Raw genomic sequence first — 19,456 nt, 5'->3', positions numbered from 1 at the left:
TGTTGTTTTTTTAACCAGTTACCAAACCATAAATAGATACATTACCCTATCTCATGGCTGATAAGTTAGCTTAGGAACTGTTGATCTTTGTCAAAAGTTTTTGTTGTTGTTATCTAAATGCTTGCTAGTACTCTCAAAGAATTCCCAAAATTTGGTGAACACTTGATGAAGTAAAGCTCCCCTTTTCATAAGCCACGGTGATAATGCCTTAGCAAGGGTTGTTCTTTAATACACAGATGATGATCCTGATGCAGATACATATCGATTACATTCCACTAGATGTGTAAGTTAGCTATGCCTCCTTGTGTTTGTGCTATATTTCTTATGACACCCTCAGTCCTTAACAAAGTTTTGAACCATATTATGTATGATGATGCATGTAAGTTTCTGTACCATTTTTAATGTAGTCTTTTCCTCTCTCTCTCTCTTTAATCTACAGTGTGATAGTGAGAGTGACATTGACGATAAGGTAAGACCAAATGCTTCTTTCAGTTTTTGTTTTCTGTCATCTGGCCTCTCACAGCTTGGGTGTTTCCTTACCAGGAATGTAAGAGGAACTTCCTAAAATAACATCAATATTTTATATACGCATTCATGTCACATTTTAGAAATATCATTCATTGAACCCCAAATGCTTTAGGTCAGCTGCACAAGATACCTTTTCACTTGGGCTTAGTGTACACGCACACACACACACACACACACACACACACCAAAGCATGCTGCTGCAAATATAAAGCTCTTTTTTTTTAATTCATGTGCTGTGTTCCAAAGAGTTCTCAGGTACTATGTCAGCACTACTATCAACTTGTTTTGGAGAAAGACTTCCTTCAATAACTGCTTGAAAATGCAATATTTTATTTATAATGACTTTTGAATGTGTCAGTTTTATAATGGGTTTAGAAGATGGACAACCAGTAACTTGTCTTTGCAGATGATGCTATAACTGTCAAGGTATATTATGGCTTTGTGCATACATATTTATCACACAGCAATGATCTTTCTGACTTCTTTGCTTGATACCCACATTAGCCATTAGATACCCACACAGAGACAGGAGTTTTTGAGATAGATATCTAAATGCAGGGATTCTTGTTTTAATCCAGTGACTCCTGTGAGCATACAAACCATTCACCTTTAAGGGAGGGAAGTTTAGTTACACCTGGATCACTCCCAGTGTACTGGAATAGGATTGTTCTACTGTATTGCATCATGAGCTGGTGTTCAAATAAAACTTCATTGCTTGTACCTAACCTGTTCCAGATCAGCAGATATCCCTCCACGACTGTGCTGGCATCTGTAGTTGACATCGCTCTGTCATGGAATTGTGGGCAGGGCATGCCTTTTAAAAGGGGAAGTTGGGACAATGTGGTGCTGGCACTGCACCAGACACAGTGCAAACACCAATACAATACTCCCCTTTCTATCTATATAGAACACTTCAGTGGAAACCGTGCCGTTCAGTTGTGCATTTAATGTAGACTTCAATGGCCAGTGTTGTACTGACGTGCATATAGTAAGTGGTAGTTTAGATACAGCCAGAGATAAAAATTTTGTATTAATTTTCAGGTAGCTTTTAAATACTGCTCTGTCAAATTCATAGTGGCAGTTTCTAGCACATGGAAACAAAGAGTCTTGTGAAGTGTTAATGACAAAACAGGTTGTGGTATATGATGCTTTCATGGACTAAAGCCCACATTGTTAGTGGCAAGCAGTGTTATCTGTGTAGTGGACAGAGAATAAAACAAAGTGCAGCAATAAAATGATAAAGAAACAGTTACAAATAAGTTGCCCTGAGAGCTTCTGTAGCTAGAAAGCGATTAATCGGTGTATAAACTAAATTTTAAAAAATGGACTTATAGAATCAGCAGTCACCGATCACCCATTAAAAGCCTTAGAGAGCGAACCAGCCCTAGCCTGTCGCCTATAAATGGTAACAGAGTGGATGCCTGCCATATTGAGCCCCTTCTTGGTGATGATGGCTGGAAACAGCAGCTTTGCCACCCAGGAGGCTGAACTCTGGTGGAGTTAAAGCTGTTCATTGAAACCTGTTTCTCTGCCTTTCTGTCTCTTCATATAGCTCTTTGCAGTATATATTTTAGGATTCTGTCTCCCCCATCTAGATTCATGATAACAGAGGGTGGCAATATGTGGTGGAAAAGGGAAAACTCAACACACACACACACCGCTGTATTATTTCTGACACTGAGTCGCAGTATTTCTCACATTTACCCAATCAAAGAAAGCAAAAAAGCAATCATTTAGAAAAACTACTTAAAAGATCTGCCAGTCAACGCTCAGATGAAGTTGTAAGTGACATGTAGTTTTAGTATACAGCTATGCTATTAATGATTATCTAAATTACACTGGGTAGGCCCGGCGAGCAGCATTACATCTGAGACTGACGTTTGTTAGATTAGGTTTGACTTCACCTTGTAGTGAAGAAATTGAAATCTGAACAACATTGATTAGCTTTCAGAATGTGGGATCTGAGGTTACCTTCAGAGGAAGCTGCATTGCATTTGCCTGGTAACCTAACTGTCCTTCTCAGCAAAGGAAAGAATATTATGTCGTTTGGTACAGATTATATAAGTCTACATATAGAGGCGGGGGAAGCTATCATGCTTCATTTCCACTTATGGACTAACCACAACAAACCTTTGCAAAAGAGAGACACGCAGAGAGGATGTTTCTAGATCTTCTCTGCTTTTCTTCTTTGATCTGCAAAGACAAGAAGCAACGCATCCATTCTATTAAGCAGATATTCTGCCTCTAAGCGGGACTATATTTCATGGCAGCAAAGCAGATACCAAAGTGGAGGATGCTGACTTCCTTGTTGGTCTGGTGCTTGCACCAGGCTCCAGCCTCAGGTCTGGATACCATATGGAGCAGGCGATGATAATGTGTCTGCCCTGAGCCCCACAAAGGGCTTATTGTTTGTGTCTCTCTGCAATGAGGTCCTTGGAAAACAACAGATTCTGATACCTGATATTTGCAAAGACCAATGAAGACTTGAAGAAGGTTGCTCTTTTGGTGTCTGGCTTTGCTAAGGGTCTAGCTCCAGACAGCTAGGCTCCCAGACCCACTGAGAGCTGCCTGTCCAAGCAGGCCCAATGCAGGTGCATGGTTCAAAATTGGGCAAGGGTCAAGATCCAGGCAGGCCCAATGCAAGTGCATGGTTCAAAACTGGGCAAGGGTTAGGATCCAAGTCTCAGGTGGATCAAACCGAAGAACAAACTTTGAGGCAGGACGGGGTTTTAAAGGACCTGGTGGGTTGAGATTGGCTCTTGGGACCAACAGAATCCCAACAGATGTATTTTATTTATTTTCCATATTATCATTTCATGGCACCCATGAACTGCATTTCTCACTCTGTCATTTTGCCACTGCTTTCTCTGGCTACAAAAATTAAGGAGGAGGTTTGTCACTTTTATGGGGGGCACCACCCAAAAGTGACAGACTCAGTTTCAGGGGGGTGGTAGGCTTACCACCACCAGCAGAGTAGTGTTGGTTCTTTTCTTTTTGACCATCTCTGCATGCGGCAGTTGCAGTAGCATTTTAAACACTGCCAGTCTTCTCAATGGCTGCCACTTGCCATTTCCTTTCCTAGAATGCACTGAATGCCCTTTGTGCATTTTGGGCGGGGGGAGGTGGCAGGTGGCAGCTACCACAAAGACTGCAAAGCTGGTACCATTTTTCTGTCAAAAAGGAAGGAGAACTGCCATTCTACTACTAGTAGTAAGCTGCTCCCCCAGCCCAGATTCTCATACTTGTATGGGCTACCTGGGAAAGTATCCAAGTTCCCCCTTTGACAAGTCCCCAAAATAGCAAAGTTCACTGAAGTGCTGCAGATGAAGACATGCAGCCCAGCACTAAACTACTCCCACTACTTGTGTAGAATACTTGCTGGGATCAGGTAGTTGATCCATCACTACAGTGCTTGGATTTCTTTCCATGTGACTATCAGTGTCAAATCTACAGTCTTATATTCAAACTTCACCTTGCCCCCATTTTTGCTTAGTTTTCCATGCAAGCCAGAATTGTCAAGGTCTTTAACAAATGTGTGTGTGTGTGTGTGTTTTCCTAGTTGGCTATGTTTGTTGAAGGCTGATGCTTCTGTCATAGTGCAGTGGAATATGAACTATGGGTGATTTTTAAGTTTGGAATGGATGTTTTTTGCTGCAGAGGGAGAAGACGACAAGGAACCCAACATGATAAGATTAGACTGTCTTCCACACTGTGTGGCAATAATGGTGGCGTAACTCTGACGGCCCATAAACATTGCTACTGAAAATATATACTTCCTTTACTAGCTACAACAGCATTAACAGATAGCAATTACCCTTCATTTTCAGGAACTATAAAGTCTCCATTAATTCAAGATTTATGTAGTTATAGCATTTAGCACAGGAATAACACCACAGAGAATTGGTTTATACACATGTAATGAGAGAGCTTATGGCATACTTTAGTGAACATTAACATAATAGAGTAATATAAACCATCAACAGTTCCTCTTATTGTCTCTTACCTGCTTTAGCATTCTGATGAAAAGTGGTGAGCAGCTTGGTAATGTGCTCCACTAAATGGCATTCTGCGAAAAAGCCAAAAGTCAAGTTGCGTAAAATGAGGGAATGAGTAATTCCTTCTCATAGTTATTCCAAAATGTTGCTCAGACTTTTGCTAATAACAATGTTTGGAACCGTATTAACTATAAAATGTGGGGTGGGGGAAGAGGGAGAACCTATTACCTTCTTTCAGAGTAATTCAACGTTCGTGCTCTTTCATTCTTGGGCTCCCAACTGCTGCGAGTGAAATTATGGGTTGTCAGTTTAATTGTATGGACCTGGAGCATAAGCGAGCTCAACAAATCAGGGGTTAGATATCCGGCATTTCTTCATTTACTAAATAAGACATTGAGGAGGGAGGGGTAGGGCTACAAATGACATTGCATTTCTAAGTTAATTAAATGTTTGCTGTGTATTTATGCTGTGGTTTGATTTTGTATTCTAATGGTGGCAGGCAAAAGCTTAAAAACTCAAGTAGCTAAGATCTGGAGCTGAAAGGAATAGTGATTTTTAACCAAAAGAAAAAAGAAAAAAGGTTGGAGTGAGATATTCACAGTAATTCCTTTCACCAAATGACCAGCCTTAGTTTACACTAATGAAATTGATTTCATGGCATGATAATGATTAATGGTGTCTCATTTTGGGGTCCACTTGGACTTGCACGGCCTATACTGAAGTCCTTGAGTTGTCATTAACTCACCTTGGGCAATTCTTAAATTGTATTTCTTTATTACTTGTATGTCCTGCCTTTTTTCCACCATGGAACTCAATGTGCACCATACATGAGATCTCCCAGGCTGTTCTCCATCCAGCTACTGACCAGATCTAGACCTGCTTAGCTTCAGCTAAGCATCACATGTCTTGGGACCAAATGCTCTGGCCATCCACTCTATATCTCGGGCCCCACTTGCCCCATTGTTAAGATGTGGGGAAACAGTGACCTGCCTCCCAGATTGCCTGTAAGTGGTAGAAGGGTTGCTAAGTGCGATCAAACATTTCAAGGAAATTATGTTTAGTTTAGTTTAGTTTAGTTTAGTTTAGTTACGGTCATTGACCAAAGGACAAGGAAATTATGATCACTCATTGCTTTTCCATGTGATGATAATATATGTTATGATACGCGTTACTGGCTACTTGAAAACAGACCATACGGGGCAGTTCTTCCTGCTACTTCATTCCTTATCAGTGTTTGCCATCAAAAAATGTCTGGTTACACGGACTGAATAATAATATTCAAAACTATATCTTTCTCATTTATTCCTCCTTCTAATTTGATCAACTAATGATTAATCTGCTACTTGGTGGTGTTGCTAGCCCTGCAGAAACCCATGTAGCTAGCCTGTCAAGCTCCCCACTCCCCAGTATTTTTTTTGCGGGTGGGGGGTACTGACGCTAGTCCCCTCACACCACTCCCTACTTCCTCCAGCCGTCTCTTCCTGCTGCCTCTTCCTCCTAACACTGCTGCTGCCTTCATTTCCTCACTGTGCTCACAGCGGGGAGCAGGTAGACGGGCTATTTTCTCTCCTGTGTGGGACAAGGAACTGTCCGTTGATTCTCTCTCACCGCAGGTACCAGCAAAGAAATTACAGTGGCCATGCATGCGCTCTGAGGGCGCTCCTTAGGGCACTTGAGTGGCCATTTTCATTTGTCTGCCAGTATTCATGGTGGGAGAGAGACAATGGACTGCTTCCCCTCCCACTCGGGAGAGAAAACAGTCCATCTGCCTACTCCCCGCCATGAGCACAATAGGAAAATGAAGGTGGCAGTGGCAGGGAGGCAGCATTTTTAGGAGAAGGTGGTGCCAGGAAGTGGTGATACCAAGGAAGTAGCATCAGCCATCATTGGAGAGTGAGGCGGTGCCAAGGGGTTTGAAGGCCCCAATTTGGGAGGGGGGTTTCCGAGGGGGGCATGCATGTTCTTGGAACACATGAGCCCAATTTTAGCTATGACCCTGTTGCTACGATTTCTTTGATCAGGTGACAGCCCAATTTCAAACCATCGTATTAGCCTGAAGCTGTCAGTTTCCTCCCTTTGGGGTAGCACCGAAGAACTCTGTTCTCTTTTCTTGGGAAAGGAGAGAGTTTTCCCGAGCAGCCCAACCTCCATTCCAAACGCCATCTTGTGCCCATCCAAAGCAAACTCCCCATTTCTCTCCCAGCTTTGGAATGCTTCCCCTTTATTAGAACGTCTGGCCTGGCGTCTTTGAAGTTGAGGCCGGGGATGCCAGCTGCCACCTTCACAAGGATGCTCAAAAGACACCCGGCCCGGTTGTCATACTTGTGCTTGAAGAGCAAAGTGCACACCTTTCTCTCCCTGCTGTTCCCAGGCACCTTGGCGAACGTATCCTGTTCTCTGATTTCTCTAGCTCTGCAAGAATGCGTATTTGGTTTGTGTGCCTTTATAGCCACACAAAGGGAAGAAAATCGCACACAGTTAAGGTATGTGATCTTCCTGAATGCAGCAGACTTGCTGGCTCCTAAAGATTAAAAAGTTGAGAAGCCAGAGACATTAGCTGAAGGAAGAAACAACAAGAGTTAGAAAGCTGACATCTGTTTAATGCCTGGATAAAGGTGGTTGGTTTAATAAAGGAAAGCCTTGGTCTGACAGATGCGGCAATGTATCATTATTGAAAACAGATCTGTTTTCTTTATTACATGGTCACAATACTATCTTTAGAATAGGATTGTTGTAGCCTCTCAGTGACAAAAAGGTTGTAAACAAGACGAACATGTTACTACAATTTGCTCTCTGGGCGTGGATTCAGTTGGCCAGTGTGGCCAAGTGGGCAAATGCCAGCTCAGCTATGGTGGTCTTGTTTGAAGAGAGGATCAAGCATATGTTTGACATGTATGAGGGCCCCATTTTCTATCTTTGGCTCCTCCAATTAAAGTATTTTGGGAAGCAGAGCTGGGAAAGAACTGATTCAGGCTGACAGTACAGGTCCGCATGGGCCTAACCCTCTATGAGGCTGCTCCTTATGCCACACAGCCATTTCCCCCACTATACGCAGTGGCTGGAATTATTATTATTTATTTATTTATTTATTTATTTTATTTTATTTTTACATTTATATCCCGCTCTTCCTCCAAGGAGCCCAGAGCGGTGTACTACATACTTGAGTTTCTCTTTCACAACAACCCTGTGGTTAGACTGAGAGAGAAGTGACTGGCCCAGAGTCACCCAGCTAGTCTCATGGCTGAATGGAGATTTGAACTCGGGTCTCCCCGGTCCTAGTCCAGCACTCTAACCACTACACCACGCTGGAATAGTCTCACCGTGGATTTCCTTCCTGAACCAGGAATGGAATCTGCAAGTGGCCTATCTGCCCTGCTGCAGCGTGGCCATCAGACTGTGAAGTGTTGATGTGCATGTGTCAATGCTGAAGGTGGATTTGGTAGGTGGTATCTGTGGTAGGCCGGTATATTAGAGAGCAGCAGTGGGAGAGGCCTGTTGCCTTGTTGGTTATCTTCCTGAAGAATCAGCTTTGGTTTGATTGGCTTTGGTTTGGAGCAGCAGGGCTCTTCCTATGTACACGTGCACGTTTATTTATTAGGTCTGTGAGAAGCTTCGGCCAGCGCTGAAAACTCGCATGATGCCCCCGCCCCCTCACCAGCACTGCATAGAGGTGACCATTCCCACCACACAGTGCTGTGCTTCTGTGGGGGAAACGCCAGAAAAGGCTACACTTCCCAGTGCTCCGTGCCCACCTTCCAAGATGGTGCTGGAACTCAAAAGGTTTTTGTTTCTCTGAAAGGGAAAAGTGCTCTCACGGAAAGTTTTTTTAACCAAAGTGGTCCCCGCTCGAAAAATAGTGAAAACCACTGAGAGAGTGGATTCAGGAAGATCTCAGGCACAGGTGAACCTGATGGTGTGCTGGATCATAACTTTCTAGCTCGGGAAGGGGGATGCTCCTTTCTCATTCTGGATAGAGTAATGTTTGTATGAACTGGGCCATGATGTGCTGGTGGAAACAAAAGCAGTTTTCGCTTGGCTTTAACTACAGATTGAAAGGCCATTCAAAGTTAAATATGGAAGAGTGTCCGGAGGAGTCCAAGAGGAAGTTGGCATTGGGATGGCACACTGACACAGCGCACATGTGTGCTGTTTCCATTAGAGCAGTGGATTTTGCAGTGTCTTGGCAATAACATTCCGCTAAGCAGCATGTCTCTCTGTTAGTCGGTGTCGTTACTACATTGCTGCTGAGAGAAGAGGAACCATTGCATCAACCAGCCGATCAATAACCCACTGTTGTTGCTTTTTTAATGCCTCTAAATACATATCCACATGATGAAGAGGAGCTGCCACTGGATCAATAAAGCAGGTCTGGTGGCCAGGGAGCGGGGAGAGCCCATCCGCTTATGTTTATGTTACAGGCCTGCCACTGTGGTCTTCCTTATCAGCTTTCAGCTCATCGGTATACATGGATCTATATGCAAATGCCTCTTTTCCAGTGCAAGGCACAGAGGCAGCAGTAAAGCAAAAAGCTCAGTTCTGGGTGGGACATGCAAGAGGTGTATTTCTGGCCTTGCGGCATAACACCCTCCCCAGGAAGGAAGCTGTTGCATCATGAAGCTCTGGTTGATTTTGTTTCTTCATTAAAAGGTGTGAGGGTTCAAGCCTGAGTGGAAGCCATGGATTTAAAAGAGCTGGCCCCTAGCCCCAGATGCATAGGGTGTGTTTGTGGATAGGGAAAGGCCTTTTGTACATGCACAGAGATGCCGAGCCCTGGTCTTTAAAAAACAGAAGCAAAGCAGAGATTCTGCAGTTGACCCCTGCCTCAGATTAAATCTTGCTTCACCACATGCGGCCAGCTCTTTATGTTGGGCTATTTGAGGCTTGAACCAGGCATCTCACAGTCTGAGGCTAGGACCGAACCTCTGAGCTACCCAGGAAAGTGCCTGCTCCCTCTCTCAGAGCCTTTTCAGACACCAGACAAGGATGTGCAGCATCCACTCCTGTTGATTTGGGCATGTAGCATGCATGTCCTGGAATGGCCAGGGCTGGTATTCAGTATGGTGACGGGGAGCCTCTCTTTCTGCCCCTGCTGCCTTCTTAGCAGAGCACAGTCCCTGGCTTGCTGCGGACCAGGCTCCTGCTTACTCTCTGGCTGTTGGCCTTGACTGCAGGGTGGCCAGCCTTCCAGTATCTCTAGGAAAGCCTGGAAAATCTGGATATGTTAATGGCTGGATCTTGTGCAAAGTAATGGAAAAAATAATAAGAACAGCCCTGCTGGATCAGGCCCAAGAAGGCCCATCTAGTCCTGCATCCCATTTCACACAGTGGCCCACCAGATGCCGGTGGGGGCCTCTACGGACAGGAGTTGAGGACATGTCCCCCCTCCTGCTGTTACTCCCCTGCAACTGGTACTCAGAGGCATCCAGTCTCTGAGACTGGAGGTGGCCAGTAGCCCTCCGAGTAGTAGCCATTGATAGACTTGTCCTCCATGAAGTTATCCAAACCCCTCTTAAAGCCATCCAGGTTGTTGGCTGTCACCACATCTTGTGGCAGAGAATTCCACACGTTTATTATGCAATGTGTGAAAAAGTACTTCCTTTTCTTGGACCTAAATTTCCTGGCAATCAATTTATTTCCTGGCAATAATGGTGGTGGGGGGTGGAAGTATCTAGGTATAGCTTCCATCAGATTTAGCAAAAGCTATCTATGTATGTTTCAGTTACTTTAATATTGCTGTTTAGGGCTGATCTTCATTTCTTAATAGATTTGATTGATTAGATTTGAATAGATTTGAAACAAATAGCATTGTTTTATTTTAAGTCACCATACGCAGAAAGGTGGGAACAAATTTTAAAAAATAGATATAGACTGACAGACTACAGTTATCTTGTTTGTGTGTTGCAGAAGTCAGCTCTCTCCCCACTGAATGAGTATTATTTGTTTGGTTGGTTATTTTATTTATTTATTTATTCATATTTATGTACCGCCCTATATCAAATCTCAGGGCGGTTTACAATTTAAAGAAACAGCAAACAGCAGGTAAAACTTAAAAATCATATAGAACAGATTTAAATAACGATAAATAAATATTTAAAACTTTAAAACATCATAAATGAAAAGCTTGATAAAACACCTGTATTTTTAAAAGTCATTTAAAAACAACCAGGGATGGGGAAGTTCTGATTTCATTTGGGAGTGTGTCCCAGAGCCCCGGGGCAACCCTAGAGAAAGCCTGGTTTTGGGTCGCCACCAAACGAGCCGGTGGCAACCTCAACTGGATCTCCCCTGATGATCTTAATAGTGGCGGGGCTCTTGAAGAAGAAGGTGCTCTCTTAAATAACTTGAGTCCAAGCTGTTCAGAGCTTTTAGGTAATAACCAGCCCTTCATATTTTGCCCAGAAACTAATTGACAGCCAGTGTAGTTCTTTTAATATAGGAGTAATATTGTCTCTACGGGTGGCCCTGGAGACCAACCTGGTTACCTCATTCTGCACCAGTTGCAGTTTCCAAACTACGTACAAGGGCAACCCAATGTAGAGCACATTGCAGTAGTCAAGCCTGGATGTTACCAGCATATGTACCACTGTTCTAAGGTCGTTTGTCTTGAGAAATTGAATAAAAAGCCTTCTTGGCCACTGCCTCAACCTGAGATATCAGGGAGAAGTTTGGGTCCAGAAGTACTCCCAAGCTATGCACATGATCTTTCAGGGGGCGTGTAACCCCATCCAGAACAGGCAGATCAAAATCACTTCCTAAGTTCCAGCCTTCTACCTCAGCCTTGTTTGGATTCAGCTTGTAAGACAGAGCAGAAGACATTTTTATTTTATGATTAAGTTGGTCTTCCTGCATGCTGAAAACCACTGAGATTTGGGTGAGAAATAAAACACTGTTAACCTCTTAGTTTTCCTGTCCGTGTGCTTTTATGAATCTTGGGGAATCATAACAGTCAGCCTTTGGCAAGAAATGGCATCCCTCTGTTGAATGTCCCCAGGTTTTCCATTCCTCCCTTTTGCAAGGAAAGGGAAACTTTGAGCCATCTCAAATATCTCTTACAAACTTCAGTTTGTTGTCCCTCATCCAGCCCATTACCGATTCCAAGCAAGCATTTAGGGAGGTTAAGCCCCTGATGAAGTTGATATGGAGAAATAGATCATGTAATCAGCATATTGATAGCACCCTGCTCCAAATCTCCTGATGATTTCTCCCAGGGGTTTAATATAGATGTTTGAAAGCATTGGAGATAGAATGGAGCCCTGTGGGATTTCATATAATAGCTCTCATTTTGAAGAGCAACAATCTCCAGGTAACACCATCTCGTACCTACCTGAGAGGTAGGAGCGGAACCACTGCAAAGCAGTGCCTCCCACCTCCAACCCGCTCAGGTGGTCCAGAAGGATACCACGGTTGATGGTATCAAAAGCCACCGAGAGATCCAAAAGACTCCCCAAGAGATCAAATGTTTTACTTTCTGTTTTTATTTTGTAAACTGCCCAGAGACGCAAGTTTGGGGTGGTATAAAAATATGTTAAATAAATAAATTGATCAATCAATCAATCAATCAAAAGCCTCCGAGAGATCCAATCAACTCTCCCTGTCAATTCCTGATTGGAGATCATCCATCAGGCCGACCAAGGCAGTTTCCATCCCATAGTCCACCTGAAAGCCAATTTGAAATGGGTCCAGATAATCTGCTTCTTCCAATACTGACTGGAGTTGAGAAGCCTCCACCCTCTTGATCACCTTGCCCAACCATGGAAGATTGGAGACAGGCCTAGCTCTGAGAGATCCAATGCAGGTTTCTTCAAAAGTGGTTTAACCATGTATTTATTTATTTATTTAGCACATGTGTATGCCCCCCAAAACGCAAGTCTCTGGGCAGTTTACAACAAAACCGGCAAGGAAGTGTCCTGCCCTCCCTCGGAGATATGTAATCATGCACCAGGAAGGGACTTTAACTATTCGCTTTGCCATGGACACTAAAGTTAAGTGGTTGTATTCATCTGGAGACAACCATGATGGTTTCATTAAGAAGCTGAGCAGCAGCCAGACCCTGAGTCCTCCAGTCCATTTTGCTTCCAAGAGGCCTTTCCTCCAGCACTGACAGGTTGTTTAAAGGTTCCTCTCCCTTGGCTTTCCTGTATACCTGTGTCAGAACTAGTTGGAGGCCTTTTGCCTAAATCTTTGGCAGCAGCTAACTTAATTTGTGGCTTACTGCTCCTGACAGTTTATTGGGGAAGCAAAGCGTGCCTTCATCTCCAATAATAAACAGCCCACCCACAGATACTTTGACAGAGTTAATGGTTTTTATACAAAAATGGACAGACTTAATGTTTCGGCTGTAGCAATCATCAGTTCTGATCTCCTTAATGAAATTAGATTAAGTGCACCTGGGAAAATGCTGAGACGGCACATTGCCTTCATCACCTCCTTTAATTTAAAACCAATTTGTGGGGAAAATATTCTCTGAAGCTGAGGGATGCAGCAGGCGCGGAAGGGAGGGAGAGAAAAAGGGGATTTAAAAATCTATCTAGATAGCTGCTGGCACTTTTAATTCCTTTCCCTACTGACAATGTGAAATGTTAAGTCTTAAGAATGGAGAGTTTAAAGGCTTACTTGCCTGCCCTTTTGCCTTTGCTAGGGAAGGAAGCGACACCTTTACAGCCATGTCCAAAGACCCAGCCCTTCAACCTATGTTATTCTATTTGCCTTTATTAGACTACAAATGAAAGTCTCAGATTCACTGTTACAAGTGAAACAAAGAGGAGCACCCATTACCTTGAGACAGGCCAATTTAATTTCCCCAGAATGAGTCCCTTAGTTGCCAGCTAATAGCTAGTGTTAGGTCACAACTAGGGTTGTATTCCTGGAGATCTCCCCTTCCCTTGATACTTTTCACAATATAAAGCCATTAAAATCTCCAACTTGTGATGCTTGATTGGAGATTGGTGCTGATTCCTGGAAACTCCAACCCTAGTCATACTATGGGGCAGGTGTGGGATATCTCAGTTCGATGTCTTGTCTGTGGCACTTGTGAAACCATGCATACAACTCTCATCACAGAGGCCCTTGTTACGAATATTGATACGACAAATATTTATATACTGCTTTTTACGAATATAGATACAACAAATATTTATATACTGCTTTTCAACAAAAGTTCCCAAATTGGTTTTACATAAGTATAGCTAGCTAGATAGATAGATAGAATGGCTCCCTGTTCCCAAAGGGCTCACAATCTTAAAAAAGGAACATGAGATTGGCACCAGCAACAACCACTGGAGGGATGCTGTTCTGGGGATGGATAGGGCCAGTTGCTCTCCCCCTGCTCAATAAAGAGAATTACCACTTTTAAAAGGTGCCTCTTTGCTCAGTTAGCTGAGGAAAGGATTACGTTTCCCCTAGAAGCAATATATTGTGGTTTGAATACTGGGGAAAGATGATATCCCCCAAACAGAAGACCTTTCTTGAGGGAAGATTTCTGGTTCTCACACAGCAAACTGGCAAAGCCTGTGCATCTCTTGGGTTGTGTCTGGACACAAAATAGTTTAATAAACAGAGGGGGGATCCAAGTAATCTCTTAATCACTTGTCTAATTCTGGTGTTTCCTTGGCACCTTTTAAAGATGGCCCACCAACAGAACATTTTAGTTGCTTGCTTTAATTAAAAAAGGCTCCACCTGTTCATCTTTATTCTCAGCTCTCTGTAGCATCCCAGCCTGACATGTTTATGCCCATCTCTGTAGGACTGTAGATTGATAGGAGCAAAGGATTATCACTGTGCTGCTTGAACTAAATTATATCACAGCTTGTTTTAATGTTGGTGCTTGAGAAACCGAGCATTTTAAAAGTGCATCTGAATCATGGTTGTACTTGGTCTGTTATATCCCACCTTTTTCTACACTGACAGGTATACGGCCCTTCCGTTTTATCTCCACATTCATTCCCGACAAGTTCGGTGGTGTTCTCGTGCTTGTCGTACAACCTGGGCCTTCGTTTGCAGGCAGGGTTAATGAGTTCATAAACAGCGAAGATGCAACACAGAAACTTCATTTCCTGACCTCCTATTTCCTTTTGAGTAGCAGTTGGCACCAATACGCCTTTCCTTTATGGCCCAGAATAACTGTCGTGCAATTAAATCAGTGTAATGCAAGTCATAGTGCAGGCAGAAGAAGTCAATGGGGTTTTATTGAAGCGGCAACTCTGCCACAGAGAGGAAACGTTAGCTCTCCCAGCCAAAACACTTGCGTTGCTCTTATCATTCACAGGCCTTGAATGAGTTCAGGCATTACTCCCCACTCTCCCACCCCATGTCTTAACTACAGTTATTGCAATTACTGGCCATAGCTTGACTGTGTGAAACTTCCAATCATGAATTGGCTATGATGGGCATTCCTTCTTTGCTTCAGCCAGTTACATAACCACGGAAGGGAAGGTTTATGGCAAACAACTGGTTCAGGCAGATGCACATTTTCAGGGGGGAAGAAATGTTGGCTCAGTTTATCAGCCAGACAAAATAGTATACTCTTCAAGCTCTGTTGGTACATTACTCATCAGGACTTTTTTTCACTCGTCAGGCATCATTTTTCACTTGTCACAGACTAGAAGACTAGAGGGTTTCTGCAGCCCTGCACATTTTATTCCAAGAGCTCTAGGAATCTTCTTTAGATTTAAAAGCCTTAAGACGTATGTAACAAATCCTGTGGTGCGTGGCACATCTCGCGAGAGTTCTAACACTCGGCGAGAGAGAGGGAGGGAGAGAGAGAGTACAGAGGAGGAGGCTGAGGAGTGGATGGAGGGGCAGCTGCTGCCAAGGAGCAGGGGGGCCGAAGACAGAGCAGCGGCATCGCTCGCTCACTCACTCACTCAGCTCAGCTCCAAACGCTGGCCCCTGACGCCTCACCGAGGACAGCAAAGCCAGGGCTTCCCAGCTAGCCTGCATGGATGGCCCTTAGTACTCTCTCCCTCCCCGGCTTGGCCATCCTTCGTGTGAGGAGACCTGGCAGAGCATCAGAGGCCATTGGTAGGAGCTGAGGGAGGCAGCGGTGGTTAGGAACATAGGAAGCTGCCATATACTAAGTCAGACCACTGGTCCATCTAGCTCAGTATTGTCTACCCAGACTGGCAGCGGCTTCTCCAAGGTTGCAGGCAGGACTCTGTCCCAGCCCTATCTTGGAGATGCTTCCAGGGAGGGAACTTGGAACCTAGATGCTCTTCCCAGAGTGGCTCCATCACCTAAGGGGAATCTCTTCCAGTGCTCACACTTCTAGTCTCCCATTCATATGCCACCAGGGTGGACCCTGCTTAGCAAAGGGGACAAGTCATGCTTCCTACCACCAGACCAGCTGAGAGGGAGTGGAAGAGAGTGGGTGGCTGAAAGTGGGGGCGTGGAGGGGGTGGCTGAGAGTGGGGCATGGAGGAGGGTGGCAGGAAGTGGGGTGGCTGGAAGTGGAGGAGAGGAGGAGGGAGTGGCTGCAAGTGGGGGATGGGGTGGCTGACACAAGCAGGGGTTGTGGCAGGACTTTAAGGAGAGCAATAAAGTCCTAGTGTGCAGATGTTCTGGCAGGGCCAGCTAGTTGCATCTGTTCCTTTAGGCCAGGGGTTCTATGTATTCTGTGTAGCCGGTGTGTTGTGACTGGGAGCAATGGGCGTTGTAGTTCTGCAAGATCTGGAGTACTACAGATTGGGAACCCCTGCTTTAGGCCATCCCCTTTTATGCTCTGTTGGATGAAGAATGTTATACTTGAAGCATCTTTATGCAAATCCATCTTAGAATGTATGCTGAGTTGGTTGTCACTGAGCAGAAGCATCCCCAAATCTACCTTTGTCTTGGTTATAAATGATCAAATGTGAAGGTGATTGATTGTGAAGACCAACATTTAGAACTTTCCACTGGTGGAAATATCTCCACTGATTGTGTGTCCAGTGTCTACATCATCTTCTGTAGTAGTAATTTAGTACTTACTGCCACCTCCACAGACAGCCCACTGTTTGTTTACCGTCAAGAGAATGTCAGGTTCTTTAGAGCATCCTAGCTGAGTGGGTTTATATTCTAAATAACTGAGATGGATTAATGGTGAAGAGTTTTGCTATGTGTCATTTGTAGGTTGCTTTCATGCTGAAGAAGTTATGTTGCATGAGAAGATGTAATCCCTGCATTGCTGCTGGTTTTCCCATAAAGACAGACAGGGAGTACCAGTGCCCCTAGAGGTACTTGAAGGGCTCCCACTCCCAGGGAATCCTCTGGCCTCCCCATGCTGCAGCCGCGTTATTTGTTGCCCTGTTTGTTGCCCATCTGAAGATTGCAGGCTTGAAGTGGACACATCCTCAGCCAGGTGTCTCCTGCAGAAGGGGAGGGAAGACCTTCCTCCTCTGCTCCTGTTTGGCTCAGCATAACCCTCCCCTCTGCCTGACTGACAGGCTTCAGAAAATTAGCATTGGCGACTACTCCCCTTGAAATTAATAGGACACACAAACCTGTCCCTTAATTTCAGTGGGAGTAACTTAATCTGGATGTAAGCCAGTGACTGGAGTAGCCTATCTCATAACTGAAGTGTGTGTGTGTGTGTGTGTGTGTGTCTGTGTGTGTGTGTGTGTGTGTGTACACGTGCGCACACACACACACAGAGTCTCTGGGGCCATTCATACAACCTACTGGGCGGGTGGAGGGAAGGCGTCCCAAACCTTGCCTTCCCCCAGATGATCATGGTTTCCCTAGTGGGAGCACAGAGAGCGTTCACACACGATCCCTGCTGCTCTTGTGCATTGCAGAGCAGCACGGATTGCTCTGCAGCCGGGACTCATTGTCCCGGTGCCAGGTATCCCACAGTGCACCAGTGGATTCCCCCAGTGGATGGGCATCGTATGCCAGCACACTAGGCTTGTGCTGGCATACGATCCCAGCAGCCGGGTTAAGGGCATGTTTGCGTCCTTAATTTTGGCTAAAAGCCGGGCTTCGGCGCAGGTTTTGTCATCAAGGTACCACCAGGATCTGTGTGGATCCCGGCGATTCTTATGGGCAGCCAAACCCAGGCTTGGCTGCTTGTGAGAACAGCCTCCCAATGGGGTACCTGAGCTGAAGGTTTGCAACAGAAAGGGTATACTTATCACAAGAAAGCTGGGAGCCCCCGCCAAAGCCCATTGTGGTGCAGGCCGTGCTGCTCTTTTGGGTAGCACAAGGGGAAGATTAAGTTATTTATACACCAGGTATAGAGAACTGAGCTACCATTTGTCTTCCTCAAGGGATGATAGCCCTTGGAGTGGAACCTGTTGAGTCAGAGACCAATGCAGCTTGCTCTTCATCCATGAGGGATTTGGAGGCTCTGTCCTTATGTCCGAGTTAAACCTCATAATACACGCCTGTGTTGTTTTCAGGGGACTGCATAGCAAGTCAGCATATTTGCACTGTGAGCATTGTACAGTTTCTCTCCTGGATAGTCTTTAGGCCTTCTCCGCATTTAAGCAAAGTTCATATTTTGTCTTTTTGAAGGGTGGAACAGGTCAGAAAACCATGGTAACAAAGAATCTAATGTCAAAGCAGTTCAGCTTTGAGGTCTAATTAAATTGACAGTATCCTTTCCAAAAACGTTCTGTTTGCATTACCTTTTTACAATGAGTTATCCAAAATTCCTCTTTAAAAATAACAAGTTTGGATTGAATTTAGTGGGTTGTAAAACATCTATGATCCTGTGTGAGCCACAGTGCACTGCCCAAAGCCTGAAGGGAGCCAAGAAAAAAACCCACTCTAGGTTTGGAGTGTGTTTTGTTTGGAGTCTCGAAGCCGACATGTTTTCCTACAGGGAGTCTCACACGGAAATCTGTATATAAGAGTTTTTTCTGCCATTTTTACAGCAAACTTGTTAGCCAGGTTGCAGGATTCAGAAATAGTTGCCGGCCACATCCTGATTTATTTGACAGTCTCTGTAATAAAATAACTATTTGTCTATCTCTTCCTGATTAGTCTGAAGTGTTCTGCCAAGACGAAGAGGAATGACTAGTCAGGAAACCACTGCTACATTGGTTTTTTGAAGGCCTGTGATATTTGTAGTCTTTAAAAAATATATTATTAAGTTTGGCATTTCAGAAATAATTCACTGCTGTGATGTGGACATTTTCCACACCACCAACAAAGTCTATTACGGACAGATTAACCAAACCACCCCACCCCCACCCACCCCAAAAAGGCCAGAAAAAAAAATTCCATATTGCTTGCAGATGTATCCTGTAAAAATAATTGTTTTTCACTGGATTTTAATGTTTCTTCGACTTTGTAAACATAATGCCTAAGTGGTTTTATTCAATAAATGTGGCCCATGCTGTAATTGTTTGCATATTGGCAGTCCCTTAAATAAGGAGCAGATTTTGACCAAATCTCTGCATAGCACTGAAATCACTTAGGTTACAGCCTTTGGGGTAAGCAGGAGATGGCGAGCAAGCCGTGCTCTTAAAACCAAGAGACCGTGGCTTCAGAAATTAAGACAAATGAGCTATTTCACTTCAATTAGCGGATGTCCTGCTCATAGACGCGACTGCTTACCTCCTCCCACTCCCTCCCCATCAGATGTAGGACTCTGTGGTCCTGGGGGGGGTGGGTGTTATCCTAGTAGTATTCATCAGCACCTTTATACAGAAAGTCCATTGTGTTTGATGGGGCTCACGCCCAGATAAAAATGCGTAGGATTGCAGCTGAAATCCTTGAAAAGGTTTGAGCAGAAGTCCTTGATTTTGTGCACTTTGATTTCTAATAAATGGAGTAAAGCTAGTCTGTGTGCATGTTTACAACAAAGGGATGTCTATTCCTTTTTCTTGTGTCTCTTTTGTTTTGTTTTTACATATTTGAAAGCCTTAGAATCAATTCCAATGTGGCAGAAACAAAACAAAACAGAAATGTCCCCAACGATAACGGTATATAAAAGATCTCGTGGCATTAAGCTTAGG

The 19,456-nt window shown here is 44.3% G+C and overlaps 1 protein-coding gene across 25 annotated transcripts in view; it reads left to right on the top strand.

Moving 5' to 3' along the window:
- FBRSL1 (fibrosin like 1) overlaps positions 1-19,456 on the top strand; it is a 788,945-nt gene that overhangs the window by 517,903 nt on the left and 251,586 nt on the right. For all 25 annotated transcript variants that reach the window (XM_053280504.1, XM_053280497.1, XM_053280503.1 and 22 more), the window contains one exon: positions 440-469. In XM_053280504.1, coding sequence (XP_053136479.1) covers positions 440-469 — 30 coding nt within the window. The remainder of the gene's footprint in view (positions 1-439; positions 470-19,456) is intronic.

The sequence above is a fragment of the Hemicordylus capensis genome, chromosome 15 (genome assembly GCF_027244095.1).
Source record: "Hemicordylus capensis ecotype Gifberg chromosome 15, rHemCap1.1.pri, whole genome shotgun sequence".
Taxonomy (NCBI): Eukaryota; Metazoa; Chordata; class Lepidosauria; order Squamata; family Cordylidae; genus Hemicordylus; species Hemicordylus capensis.
The sequence above is the reverse complement of the archived record's forward strand: the minus strand, read 5'-3'. Positions and strand labels throughout refer to the sequence as shown.